Below are 14,522 nucleotides of genomic sequence, written 5' to 3' on the forward strand. Positions count from 1 at the left end.
TCAAGACATATTCTGAAAATTATTTTTAATCCCTCTTCCTCTATTTATGCAATTTGACTATCTTCTCTCTATGTATGTAACACTACATGTATATACATCGTCATTCGGACATGTTGTGTGTGTGCTCTGTGCACTAATATACATATGGTTTCCCCTCTGAAATGTAGGTATAGTACTGTTTGTGGAGATTTTTAATCATCAGATCTCCTTCTGTAAAACAAGGGATTGTTTTTTATCTATTTGGGCTTGAAATAATAGTTAGAATATGAGTATAGATTTTAGATCTTTAAGTATTATCAAATTATAGTTGGTAAAATTCTGTAAAATTATATAACTTTACCAAACAAAGCCACCCTGTATGATCCTTTTTTAAACAAATGAGGAAAACATTTCAGACAGGTTAAGAGGTTTGGGGCTTTCCTGGTAGTCCAGTGGTTAAGAATCTGCCTTGTAATGCAAGGGACACTGGTTCGACCCCTGGCCCGGGAGGTAGCCACATGCCTCAGGGCAGCTCGCCACATGCCTCAGGGCAGCTCGGCCTGTGTACCACAACTACTGAGCCTATACTCTGGAGCCCACAAGCCCCAAGTACTGAGCCCATGTACAACTACTGAAGCCTGTGCAGCTTAGAGCCTGTGTTCCTCAGCAAGAGAAGCCACCTCAGTGAGAAGCCCATAGTGAAGTGAAAGTTGCTCAGTTGTGTCCAACTCTTTGTGACCCATGGACTATACAGTCTATGGAATTCTGCAGGCCAGAATACTGGAGTGAGTATCCGTTCCCTTCTCCAGGGGATCTTCCTAACTCAGGGATCAAACCCAGGTCTCCCTCATTGCAGGCGGATTCTTTACCAGGTGAGCCATGAGGCAATCTCCTGAGAAGCCCATGTACTCCAACAAAGAGTAGCCCCTACTCCCCACAACTAGAGAAAGCCCATGTGCAGCAACAAAGACCAATCATAGCTGTAAAATTAGATAAATATTAAATACAACACAAAAAAGTAGAACATTTAGTAAGGTTAAAGAGATTTTACCTAAAGTTACACACTTGATTGGTGACAGAACCAAGAAAGGAAATAGACCTTTTGATTCCAGATTATGTAATTTCTACTGTATCATATTTTGCCATATGATTTAAAAAAATATATTCTAGATTAAAAGGAATCAAAATAAATACTGGTCTATAAAATAGGTACCCTATGAAAGTGAAATTACTTAAATAATAAGTGAATGTTTAGCTGGAGTGAAGATAGGGTTCCTACGGGGAGGTTTCCATTCCTTACAGAGGAGAACAATTTGGTGAAGAAATAATTATACATAATCTTGGTATCACAGAGCCAGGCAAGGAAATTGCTGGTTGTTAATGTAATTATTATATGGATCTAATTAACCATGCTGCTGCTAAGTTACTTCAGTCCTGTCCGACTCTGTGCGACCCCATAGATGGCAGCCCACCAGGCTCTCCCATCCCTGGGATTCTCCAGGCAAGAACACTGGAGTGGGTTGCCATTTCCTTCTCCAATGCATGAAAGGGAAAAGTGAAAGTGAAGTTGCTCAGTCGTGTCCAACTCTTTGCGACCCCATGGACTGCAGCCCACCAGGCTCCTCCGTCCATGGGATTTTCCAGGCAAGAGTACTGGAGTGGGTGGCCATTGCCTTCTCCAAATTAACCATGAAATGTCATCAAATATCTTTCTATTGAATGCGTCCTTGAATCTGCAGAGTGAATTATCTCAATATTTTAAAATAAGTAGATGATTCATAAGCATATAAACGTTCTTTTAATTCGATAATTTGTTAAATTTGACTTTCTAAGCTTATACCAGTTGTTTTTGTGTTATTCCATTGTTGATGATTTTAGGCAAGAAGTGCCACATGAGATTGATTTGGATAAGATTTTGCAAGAGGGTACAAGCAAAACCCCAGATACCACGCTACAAAATACATCCTTATATAATTCAAAGGTCTGGACCACTAAAGATCAAGGAGAACGAAAAGTAGCTATTCATTTTGTGAAAAATAATGGTATTCTTCCACTTTCAAATGACTGTCTAATTTTGATAGAAGGTATGATGTTTTTACCGTTTTATTAACATACAGCTTTTTCTTCTGCCTTTCTCTGATTAATTATTGTTAAATTTATTTTAGGGGCAACCTTGAACATATAAAATCAAAATATTGTTGCTTTAAATTTTATATAATATATGTAACAGATTCAACTATATACGTACACATATACATATCTAAGTTTAACTGAATGACATTTTGAAATTATACATTAAACTTAAGTGTTTGCATTTGTTCATCTTGTTAGAGTCCTACATGCAATCTTAATGAGATCCAGTGTGATTTTTGAGCTGAATAATAATCAAGAAGCTGTTTATTATATATTGTTGCTGTTGACTTGGCCTCTGGATGTCACTCTTGTTTCATAAAAATACAGTGAAAGTCATCTATTGACAGCTAAATCAAGGAAGGAATCCTTAACTCAAGTAAAGATAACTTGACATACAGTATTTTAAAAGAATGAAGCTTTAAGTCAAATTTGTTTTTTCATTTCTTTTATACTTTTGTCTTATTTTTATCTAATATTTATATAACAATACATAATAAAAGAAGACCACCTCTAATTTGCAATAGAGAAAACTTTAGTTTCATTTTGTAAATGAACTGATCTTAATTACAATGGATGATGATCATTTTTATTACTGATGTTTTTCTGTTTATAAAAGTAATTCATAATCTTTTAAAAAATAATTATATATATATATGTATGTTTGAATACATATGTGTTTAAACATTGGTGGTGTGTTCATGAACATTTCTTGTTTTAATACATTATAGCGTATAGGAAACTATTCTAATTAATTTCTACATCTTAACTGATGTAATAATCACAATAATCCTGTGAAGTTGGTACTATTATAAGCTATTTTATACATGAGAAAACAACCACGGAATAGTGGTTCCCAGTATAGTGACTAGTGAAACTGAGTTACTTCCTGTTTCTTGACATAGTAACTCTGTGATAAACTTTATCTCCCCCTGGATGAAGTGTAATTATGGGGGCACAAAGAATTAAATAAATGTTACCCAGTTTCTCTCTAGGAAACTTATCGTAGTGTGCATATGCTTTAGTAGCATATGAAATTATCTGTTCCCCTACCCTCATCATTATGATATACTAGAGCTTTAAAAAACTTGGCCACTTTTATGAGTGAAATGTGACAACTTACAGTATTTTTACCTGTACCAGGAGATAGACATAAAACAAAGACACACACACACACACACAAATGGAGTAAGACTATTTATATGCCCTAAAAATAAAATAAAGCCATGATCCTATCAGACTGTATTAGAACTGTCCTTGTAGAGCCAAGAGGATGACAAATACGCCTTCGGGTCCTTCTGTGCTTTGCTGCCTCCCACAGAATTCTGTTCTTAGCCAAGTTGGCCTTGAAGGTCCAAAGGAAGCTTAACAGAGAAGTCCCCGTAGCTCCTGCTTCTATCTTTAATTACCAGTTATCCCTCAAACTTTCAATCTCATCTCCTACCTCAATTCCCATCCCACCCTGTAGGTGTACTAAACTGCTGATACATCTTAAACCTAGTGTATTTCTCTGTACCTCTTTGCCAATCCATTGCCGCTTTCCTGGGAAATTCTGCTCTAATACTTCTTCAGAAGTAAATGCAGCAATTCTCCAGCAATTCACATATAATATTTAATGAACACCTACATGCATCAGGCATTTTTCTGATTCATCAGGCAGATTTGAGTCGTTCTTATTACATACCATATGAACTTCTAGTAGGGCATTTTCTTCTTATATTTGTGCCTTATCTGTCTGTTTATAGATTTGTTGTCTTTATTAGAATTTAAAAATTCCCTGAGGTCAGAATACATGTAATTTTAATCTATGTAACTTCAACACCTGGAGTAGTAAACCTGATGTGTAACTGACTTTGTTTGCAACCCTATGGACTGTAGCCAGCCAGGCTATTTTTATTTTACCGTATTTCTGAGTATTGTAACTCCAGGCCTAGGCTAGGATCTAACTGTAGTTAGATCCTGCTATTACAGGTCTGAGAAAAGAGGTATAGGAGCCGGGCAAGTTAAAACGCCACAAAACTTGCTGTTCTCACCAAGATTTATCCACTATTTTTGAATGACCACTCCTTGAATTGTTGCAAACCTTTGGTTGGTTTCTGTGCTTAGTCACTCAGTCGTGTCCAACTCTTTGTGACCGCATGGACTGATAGACACCAGGCTCCTCTGTGGTTGGAATTCTCCAGGCAAGAATACTGGAGTGGATTGCCATGCACTCCGCCTGGAGATCTTCCCAACCCAGGGATCGAACCCAGGTCTCCCACATTGCAGGCAGTTTCTTTACTGTAATTTCTAGAGTTCTGAAAAAGTTGAATTTGATAATTTTTGCCAACGTTCTTTTTGCTGTTATAGAGCTGTGTATTTTTGAATGTTCTTACTCCACTATGCCAGAAATACTTCCCCCTCACAATTGAATTTCAACATTATAAATTTTACACAAATTTTAGGAAATACACGAAACTATTTTTATAAATCATCTTCTCTTTCCCTGGAGAGGAAGAATTATCAGTCTAAGTGAAAGTATACCAGAAAAGGTACTGGTAGGTTTGAGTAATCAGAGATAAGGCTGCCTTCTAATAATGGTATGCCATTGAACATTCTATTTCTTCTCAGCCAACCTGATGGTTTTAGTGCCCTTCCTGTCATAACATTTGGGTGTGATGATTTTTCATAGGAAAAATGAATAAACCCTATACAGGAATTTCAATTACTTGAACTGTTCACATCTATATTTAAATTAAATGTTAAACTAAAAAGAACTGTGAACTTCCAGATGTTCAAGACAGTTTTAGAAAAGGCAGAGGAACCAGAGATCAAATTGCCAACATCCTCTGGATCATCAAAAAAACAAGAGAATTCCAGAAAAACATCTATTTCTGCTTTATTAACTATGCCAAAGCCATTGATTGTGAGGATCACAATAAACTGTAAAAGAGATGGGAATACCAGACAACCTGACCTGCCTCCTAAAGGAGATCAGTCCTGGGTGTTCATTGGAAGGCCTGATGTTGAAGCTAAAACTCCAATACTTTGGCCACCTGATGCGAAGAGCTGACTCATTTGAAAAGACCCTGATGCTGGGAAGATTGAGGGCAGGAGGAGAAGGGGACGACAGAGGATAAGATGGTTGGATGGCATCACCAACTCAATGGACATGGGTTTGGATAGACTCCAGCAGTTGGTAATGGATAGGGAGGCCTGGTGTGCTGCAGTTCATGGGGTTGCAAAGAGTTGGACACGACTGAGCAACTGAACTGAACTGACCTGCCTCTTGAGAAATCTGCGTACAGGTCAAGAAGCAACAGTTAGAACTGGACATGGAACAACAGACTGGTTCCAAATAGGGAAAGGAGTCTGTCAAGGCTGTATCTTGTCACCCTGCCTATTTAACTTATATGCAGAGTACATCATGAGAAATGCTGGGCTGGATGAAGCACAGGCTGAAATCAAGATTGCTGGGAGAAATATCAATAACCTCAGATATGCAGATGACACCACCCTTATGGCAGAAAGTGAAGAAGAACTAAAGAGCCTCTTGATGAAAGTGAAAGAGGAGAGTGAAAAAGTTGGTGTAAAGCTCAACATTCAGAAAACAAAGATCATGGCATCCGGTCCCATCACTTCATGGGAAATAGATGTGGAAACAGTGGCAGACTTTACTTTTGGGGGCTCCAAAATCACTGCAGATGGTGATACAGCCATGAAATTAAAAGACGCTTGCTCCTTGGAAGGAAAGTTATGACCAACATAGACAGCATATTAAAAAGCAGAGACATTACTTCACCAACAAAGGTCCCTCTAGTCAAGGCTATGGTTTTTCCAGTAGTCATGTATGGATGTGAGAGTTGGACTATAAAGAATGCTGTGTGCCGAAGAATTGATGCTTTTCAACTGTGGTGTTGGAGAAGACTCTTGAGAGTCCCTTGGACTGCAAGGAGATCCAATAAGTCCATCCTAACGGAGATCAGCCCTGAGTGTTCATTGGAAGGACTGATGCTGAAACTGAAACTCCAATACTTTGGCCACCTGATGCGAAGAGCTGACTCATTTGAAAAGACCCTGATGCTGGGAAAGATTGAGGGCAGGAGGAGAAGGGGACAACAGAGGATAAGATGGTTGGATGGCATCACCAACTCAGTGGACATGAGTTTGAGTGAACTCCTGGAGTTGGTGATGGACAGGGAGGCCTGGCGTGCTGCAGTCTATGGGGTCGCAAAGAGTCAGACACGACTGAGGGACTGAACTGAACTGAAAACTGAAAAGATTCATTTCAAACTCAAGACTAAATTTGCCTAGACATTAGTAGTATATAGAAAACTTAATGGGAATCCCATCATTTTTTTCATTCTCAAATTTACCTCTTTTTAGGTCATTTGAACCAAAGTGTTCCAGGCATAAAGAGCAATTTGTATACATTTTAAAAGATGATGGTTCATATTTCACAAACCTTTTATTTGCTCATATCTGAGCATTTTTTCTCAGTGGTTTCTTTAATCAGTGAATAGGATCCTAAGTTTACAAATTGCTATTTTTAACAATAAATGTATAAGTGTGTTAAATTCATGGCATTTGTTGTCTTTCTGTCAATCCTTTTAGTATTTTACTGCCTTTAAGGTGTTGCACAGTTAATATCCCAGTTTGTCTACTTTATATTTGTACTATTTGAAGGGTTATTTGTTCCCTTTTAATAGGAGGTACACTCAGTGAAATCTGCAAACTCTCAGACAAGTTTCATAGTGTAATTCCTGTAAGATCTGGCCATGAAGACCTGGAAATCCTTGACCTTTCAGCTCCATTTCTTATACAAGGAAAAATACATCACTATGGGTATGTTTTCAATCATGGGAATTTTTAATTTTATTTATTTGTTTATTATTTTATCCCAGTTGTTACTATATTCAGTGGACAGTGATTGAGTATCAGTTTATAGGTGATAGATTTTTTTGGTATGTGTCTTTTCTTTGAATAGCATGAATATTGAGTGTCTGTACTCTGCTAGGTTTAAGGCTGCCCTAAAGGCAATGGCACCCCACTCCAGTACTCTTGCCTAGAAAATCCTATGGACGGAGGATCCTGGTAGGCTGCAGTCCATGGGGTCGCTGAGGGTCGGACACAACTGAGCGACTTCACTTTCACTTTTCACTTTCATGCATTGGAGAAGGAAATGGCAACCCACTCCAGTGTTCTTGCCTGGAGAATCCCAGGGATTGGGGAGCCTGGTGGGCTGCCATCTCTGGGGTCGAACAGAGTCGGACACGACTGAAGTGACTTAGCAGCAGCAGCAAAGGCTAATATTCATTTGCTTTCTAAAAATTTAGATGCTTGTTACAGAGAAAGTTCAGAGCTGCATCCTAGTAAAAGGTAAGTAATTGAATTCCAGAATTTCTGTGCCACAGAGTTATAAATGAGTTGCCAGTGAGAAGGTAAAAGATATCAAAATACATTAGGAGCTACTTACTAGGTTTGGAAAGAGGCAGTGTAGGTAATATCTGTGTTTCCACCTGATCAAACAGTCAAAGGGTTCTGCTTTGTGAAGCCTTGGGTTATAGAATATTTTCTGCTTTATTGGAAAATGCCAGATTGTTTTTCCAGTGATTATGGTCCAGTCGTGCATGTGTGCGTGCTAAGTTGTTTCAGTTGTGGCTGACCATTTGCGACTCTATGGACTACAGCCCTCCAGATTCCTCTGTCTATGGAATTCTCCAGGCAAGAATACTGGAGTGGATTGCCATATGGTTGAATCAGCAATGTGTAAAAATTTGTTTACCTCGGATTCTCTTTGACACTTAGCTCTTGGTATTAGTCTGACTTGTGATTTTGATAGACTGATGAGCATCAAGTAGTAGCTGTTGTCTTTGTGAGTTTAAACATCTCTCATGTTTATTGGCTATTTAGGTTTTCTCTTCTGTGAATTCCATATACACATTTTTCACTTGTTTTTCCTATTGAATTATTGGTCCCTATTTTGGTTCTTGTGTGTGTTTGTGCCATATGCTTACTCACTCAATTGTGTTTAACTCTGTGACCCCCATGGACTGTAGCCTGCCAGACTCCTCTGTCCATAGGGATTCTCCAGGCAAGAATACTAGAGTGGGTTGCCATGCCCTCCTCCAAGGGATCTTCCCAATCCAGGGATCGAACCCATGTCTCCTGCATTGCAGGCGGATTCTGTACTGTCTGAGTCATCAGGGAAGTCCTGTGTGTGTTTAGCTGATTGTAATAATTCTACAAAGAGATGTAGAAAGAATTTTTGCAAGCTTTTGTATGCAGTTACATGCATCTCATGAAACTTCTAGTCCGCCCTATACTTTTTTAACTCTATGGTTATTTTTATTTTACAGATTTTTCCAATATTAATATAGTCATATTTACCAAAATGTTTGACAAGACCTTAAAGTTTTTATAAAACTTTACTTAGATTTCTGGATATGATACTTTTTTAATAGAACTGAAACTACTGCTTCAGTTTTTTAGCAGTTGCACATCTCTTAAGAATTTGTTTGTCCTTGAATCTATTTTAGTAATGAAAGTTTTCTAGAATAGTATTTCATTTGTTTTTCAGGTTTAAATTTATTGACATAAAATTATTCATAGTGCTTAAGTCTTCTTTTTGTCTCTTCTTGAATTCACTTTATATTATTTGCAACTTTTTAACCCTTGGCCTTTTTTGCCAAAGCAACTAGCTTTTGTTTTTGTTGATGGTCTGTATTTTGTTTATTATTGTTCTTTACTTTTTTCCTTTACTTTCTGTAGGTTAGTACTCCATTTATGTAATGTTTTAAATTGAATGTTTGCCTCACTTAATTCATTGTTTTTTAGTATACGTTTAAATATTTATATTGAAGTCTATAATTTTCCCCAGAGAAAATAGCCATAGCTTTAACCGAAGGTTTGATAGATACTATTTTTCTTGTCATTTCTAAATGTTTCACAATTTCCATTATGATTTCTTTGGCCCATGAATTATTTCACTGTATGTTTAAAATTTTTTACACACTCATTTTATGTGCTACATTCTTATTTATATTTTAGTTAATTACTTTTTAACCAAATAACTTGATGTATTTCATAATGATTCATCTTTGCTTTATCAAGGAATATGTTTGTTCATAATTTGTACATACTACATAGATTTTTAAAAGAATGTGTATTTTCTAACAGTTGTGTTTAACGTTTAGTAGTGTTTAGTTATGTCCATTAGACAAGCTTATTAATTGTATCCAAACCTTCTTTCCTTTGTGATTTTAACTATATAGTACCTTCTTAGAGGCTGTGGTTAATGTCCTCTGTGATTGTGGGTTTGTGGCGTTTTATTCTGTCAATGTGTACTTTATAAGTTTTGAGTCTTTTTTGCTTATTCATTCAGGTTCAGCATTTCATCTTCTTGGTGAATTCAGTGTACTATATATCCTTATGTAATAACTTCATCTATAATCATGATTTTTTGCTGTAATGTTTATTTTTTTTCATATTCTTATAACTGTATCAGCATTTTTGGTTGGTAATTGCATATTGTACCTTATTCTCATCCCATTGCTTTTATATTTCTTTGTTATTATATTTTAGTAGGTCTCATAAATAAATACCAATAGATTTTAGTTGTTTTTTGTAGATGATTTTAAAATAAGTTAATTACTGAAACATCTAGGTTTTATTTCTACACTATATTTCATGTTGTTTCACACTTGGTGGTGGTGGCAGTGGTTTAGTTGCTAAGTCATGTCCAACTCTTGTGACTCTATGGACTGTAGCCCGCCAGGCTCCTCTGTCCATGAGATTCTCCAGGCAAGAATACTGGAGTGGGTTGCCATTTCCTTCTCCACGCTTACCATAGTATTGTTGTTTCCCTTCTCACCCTTTTTTGTTACTACTTTATTTTTTTTCTCCAGTCATCTATTGGATTAATTTATTAAAATGTTCTTATTTTTCTCCTTTTTCCTCTTTCATTACTTTGGAAGTAATGAATTCTCTTACTTATGCTTGTTACTCTAATTTTTAATTTGTATACTTACTTTATCAATGTCTAAAGTTTAGTGTTAGAGCCATTTTTAAAGGTAACTCACCCAGTTAGCTTTTTCTGTTAAAGAAAACACTTCAGTGTATTTGAAGAGTGAAAGGAGATAATATTTAATATAGTTATCCTCTGTTCCTCCCTAGATTGCAAATGAAAAGTATTCTTCATGAACCTTTTAAATGTTAATTTTATATTTTTATCCAAGTGTATTTTCTTATCAACATCTCCTGAATATTAATATGTATAATAAAAAGTCAGTTCAGTTCAGTTCAGGTCAGTTCAGTCGCTCAGTCGTGTCCAACTTTTTGTGACACCATGAATCGCAGTACGCCAGGCCTCCCTGTCCGTCACCAACTCCTGGAGTTCACTCAAACGCATGTCCATGGAGTCGGTGATGCCATTCAGCCATCTCATCCTCTGTCGTCCCCTTCTCCTCCTGCCCCCAATCCCTCCTAGCATCAGAGTCTTTTCCAATGAATCAACTCTTTGCATGAGGTGGCCAAAGTACTGGAGTTTCAGCTTTGGCATCATTCCTTCCAAAGAAATCCCAGGGCTCCTTGCAGTCCAAGGGACTCTCAAGAGTCTTCTCCAACACCACAGTTCAAAAGCATCAATTCTTCGGCGCTCAGCCTTCTTAACAGTCCAACTCTCACATCCATACATGACCACTGGAAAAACCATAGCCCTGACTAGATGGACCTTAGTTGGCAAAGTAATGTCTCTGCTTTTGAATATGCTATCTCCTATTGGCTGTATTTATAAATTTAAGGTCTTAGGTATTACATATTATTCTCAGAGCCATAAATCGAAAGAGTCTTTAGAGTTTTTCACTTTACCAAATAAGGAAATTAGCCAAATTAATTAACATCCTGCACCTGGAACCTTTCTCATTGTCAGCTTAGCAATGTATATTCTGACTGTACTATCTTTTTTGATTGCTTGTATTGTAAGAAGTTTATTAAAGTACAGAAATTGCAGTGCTCTTTTGTTTAATAATATACTTTTTAAATTGTGTGTGCTCGCACAGCAAAGATTTATAATAATTAAATGAGTTATAATAATTACTTATAATAAATTATTTTTTCTTTTATTGATTTCAGATGTAAACACTGCTCTAGTTTGAGACCAATAAAAAATCTAAATTCCCTGGTTAATAAAACATCGTGGATTCCTTCTTCTGTGGCAGAAGGTTAGCTAAATTTCTATGTCCTATAATTGTAACCATCTTTGTATAGGATAGTCTCACTCATATTTCAGTATTTGTGGATATTTTAAAATCAGAATAAAGGTTATGCTAAAGTTTAGTTTTTCGTAAGCAGAACCATTCACAGTGATCATAATAAAAATTTAAATATTTAAAAAACCTGAAAATGTACTTTTAAGAATCTGCCAGTATTTTTCAGTTACTACATTTTAATTTTCAGTAATTTAGCATTAATCATAAATACAACCTGTGAAAAATCTCTGCAGTTTATGGTATCTTGGGTTTGAAAAGAATTTTAGAGCTAGCTATTACAACTTTTTACCCAATACAAGTCTTTAGCTGGAATACTAAGAGTCTTTTTATATCACACCATTAACTATGGTCATCCAACCTTGGCTTAAAACTCCCCAGCGACTGGGGACCCATTTACATTGCTAAGTCACTTCAGTCGTGTACAACTCTGTGCAACCCCACGGACAGCAGCCCATCAGGCTCCTCTGTCCACAGGATTTACATTGTAAGGTAACAAATCTCTTACTTTTTAGATGCAGTACTTAACAGTGGGGCAAAATCTGCTTACTTGCAATTTCAACATGGGCCACATTTTGTCTACTATTAATAGAATTAGAGTCCACGTGTTCCCTCTTCTATAAAATCAGTAGACTGCATTTGAAGGTAATCTGTCAAGTATTCATTAAGTCCTTATTTCTCCAAGCAGGTGCCCACACTTCCTTTGGTACTTTCCCATGTTTCTTACTGCTTTATTTCTCCTCTTCAATAAGCATTCCATTTTACCCATGTTCTTCTCAAAGTTTGGTACTCAAAGCTAGAAATAGGGCTGCAGATGTTGGCCAATTTGGAATATGGAGAAAACCTTTATTCCCTAAAATTGGACAGTGCTCCTGCTTGCCTGAAAATTTTATTGTGTAGATATTGGTTTGTATTCTTGGTTTTGTTTTCTTTCTCTTTTAATCTAGCTATATGATACTACTAACTTCTATTTTGTTTGTGGTCCAGTTAAAGTCCAGGTTAACTTCTGCATGAGTTTCTTGCTGTGTACTTCACGCTTGGCCTCGTCATCCTGTACTGAACATAGTTCTGGGTTTGCTTATTGGTCCCTTAGAGTAGGTTTTATGTTCATCCTTCTTGGTTTTAGCCCACAGTCTGTTGAGGACTTTTGAATCTTTAAAATCAGTTCCTCTATATTAACAATTTCTCTCATGTCTCTATGCCCTAATTTATTTTTCTTACTTGCCCCCTTTATTAGTCATATTTGAATATGAATCCCACAGATGGAAGACAATATTCCATTATATAAGCATTTTGAATGTCTTTCATTTATAGACACAAAGTAAGATATTCATTGTAACCTAAACATTTTCATATGATTTAGTATCATTTTAATTTCTTCCTTTTTCCTCATCTTAACCAAATTATGAAATCTCAGATTCTGGCATCATTCAACCAGATGCTATCCTTTAAAAAATAAGTGATCTCTGTGCTTAAAATCCAAAGGATAGAGACAGGTTACAAATCCTAACCATTGAACTGTATGCTGTTTTTTGTAAGAACATTCTGGCATTTAAATTTTCTCTTTCATAAGGTAGCATTCATTGAATTGCCTTTCTTGAATTCATTTTTATATTTTCTATGAACATCGACTCATTTTAAAGATAATGCTATATCAATATTTAGTTTTTTAAAAATATACTGGGACTTCTCTGATGGTCCAGTGGTTAAGAGTCCACCTGCCAATACAAGGACGTGGGTTCCATCCCTCGTCTGGGAAGATCCCACATGCTGCAGAGCAGCTAAGCCCTTGCACCCCAGTTACTGAGCCCATACTCTAGAGCCTGTGCTCCGCAACAAGAGAAGCCACCACAGTGAGAAGCCCCTGCAGTGCAATGGAGAGTATCCCCTGCTTGCCACTCACAACTGGGAAAAGCTCTCATGCAGCAAGAAGACCCAGTGCAGCCAAAACATAAATTTTTGAAAATAAAATTAACAAAAAAAGATACCATTGCTCTTGAGTCATTGTCTCTATACAGGTATAGTGTAATATTCCAAAATTACCCTTCTGAAATGAGCTTAACATATTAGTATTCAGGAACAAAAAGGAGTACCTTTTGTTTTTTTTTTTTTTAGTCTCTTGATTTATTTTAGTAAACAAGATTAACAGGAACATAATATCCCAAAACAACTTTTTTCTTTACTTTTATTAAAAGGCGTAGTGGGACTTCTTGGTGGTCCAGTGGTTGTGAGACTCCATGCTTTTACTGGAGGGAGCACAGTGTGGTCAAAGAAAAAAGACATAGATTCATATGGTTTCAACTTTTTTCCTTCATTAGCACTGGGCATTGTTCCCCTCCAACAAGTGTTTGTGATGACATTTACTCTTGATGATGGAACGGGAGTATTGGAAGCTTACCTCATGGATTCTGTAAGTAACAGAGATAGTGAAGATATTTCTAAAATAGTACTTTTTTGAATTTTAATATATTTATTCATGCCTACCTTATTACCGAGAACATTTAAGGCAACTCAGAAGAATAAATAAAACACAAGCACATAAATCTTAAATTATGTATGTATTTACTCTCTTGATTTGACACTATAATCTTAATATATGAATAGTGAGAAATTGAAAAATAAGAATTTAAGGAAAGACTCCTCCATACCATGCTGAAGTTCTACTCCAAGAAAGGCAGAGGTGTGGCCATACCCTCAGGCAATATCTATTAGCATTTCACTGGGCTTTTTAAGTCTCCAACATTTCATATTAGAAAGAATGAAATTACTTTTATGGGGAGATCCTTTGTATTATGTGAAGCTTGGTAGCTATCCACAAGACCACCTTTATTTCTAACAATTTGAAGTTGAGGGGTTCCCAAGACCAAGACCTTTACCTCTGACATCAATCAAAAGTACAAAGGTCTCCATGACCACTCTTTTACTAGAAAGATTCACAGAACTTACTGTGTGCCATTATGGTCACTGTTAACAATTTATTATGGCTAAAGGGTATAGGTTAAAATCATCAAGGGAAGCGGTGCATAAATGAATCCAGGAAAGTTTCAAACATGGAGCTCCCATTTGTTCTCTTCCTGTGGAGTCGTGGACAGTGTTACTTTCCTGGTAATGACATGTAGCAGTACACATGAGGTGTTGCCAACCAGGGAAGCCCAAAGGAGCCGTAGT

At 36.6% G+C, this 14,522-nt stretch overlaps 1 protein-coding gene across 30 annotated transcripts in view; it reads left to right on the forward strand.

Annotated features, from left to right (window-relative positions):
- POT1 (protection of telomeres 1) overlaps positions 1–14,522 on the forward strand; it is a 99,516-nt gene that overhangs the window by 80,929 nt on the left and 4,065 nt on the right. For all 30 annotated transcript variants that reach the window (XM_086398364.1, XM_086398367.1, XM_086398366.1 and 27 more), the window contains 4 exons: positions 1,858–2,063; positions 6,798–6,933; positions 11,221–11,309; positions 13,673–13,764. In XM_086398364.1, coding sequence (XP_086254490.1) covers positions 1,858–2,063; positions 6,798–6,933; positions 11,221–11,309; positions 13,673–13,764 — 523 coding nt within the window. The remainder of the gene's footprint in view (positions 1–1,857; positions 2,064–6,797; positions 6,934–11,220; positions 11,310–13,672; positions 13,765–14,522) is intronic.

This window comes from Bos grunniens, chromosome 4, assembly GCF_055505025.1.
Source record: "Bos grunniens cultivar Pamir isolate PY7600 chromosome 4, Bosgru_T2T1.0, whole genome shotgun sequence".
NCBI classification, from domain to species: Eukaryota; Metazoa; Chordata; class Mammalia; order Artiodactyla; family Bovidae; genus Bos; species Bos grunniens.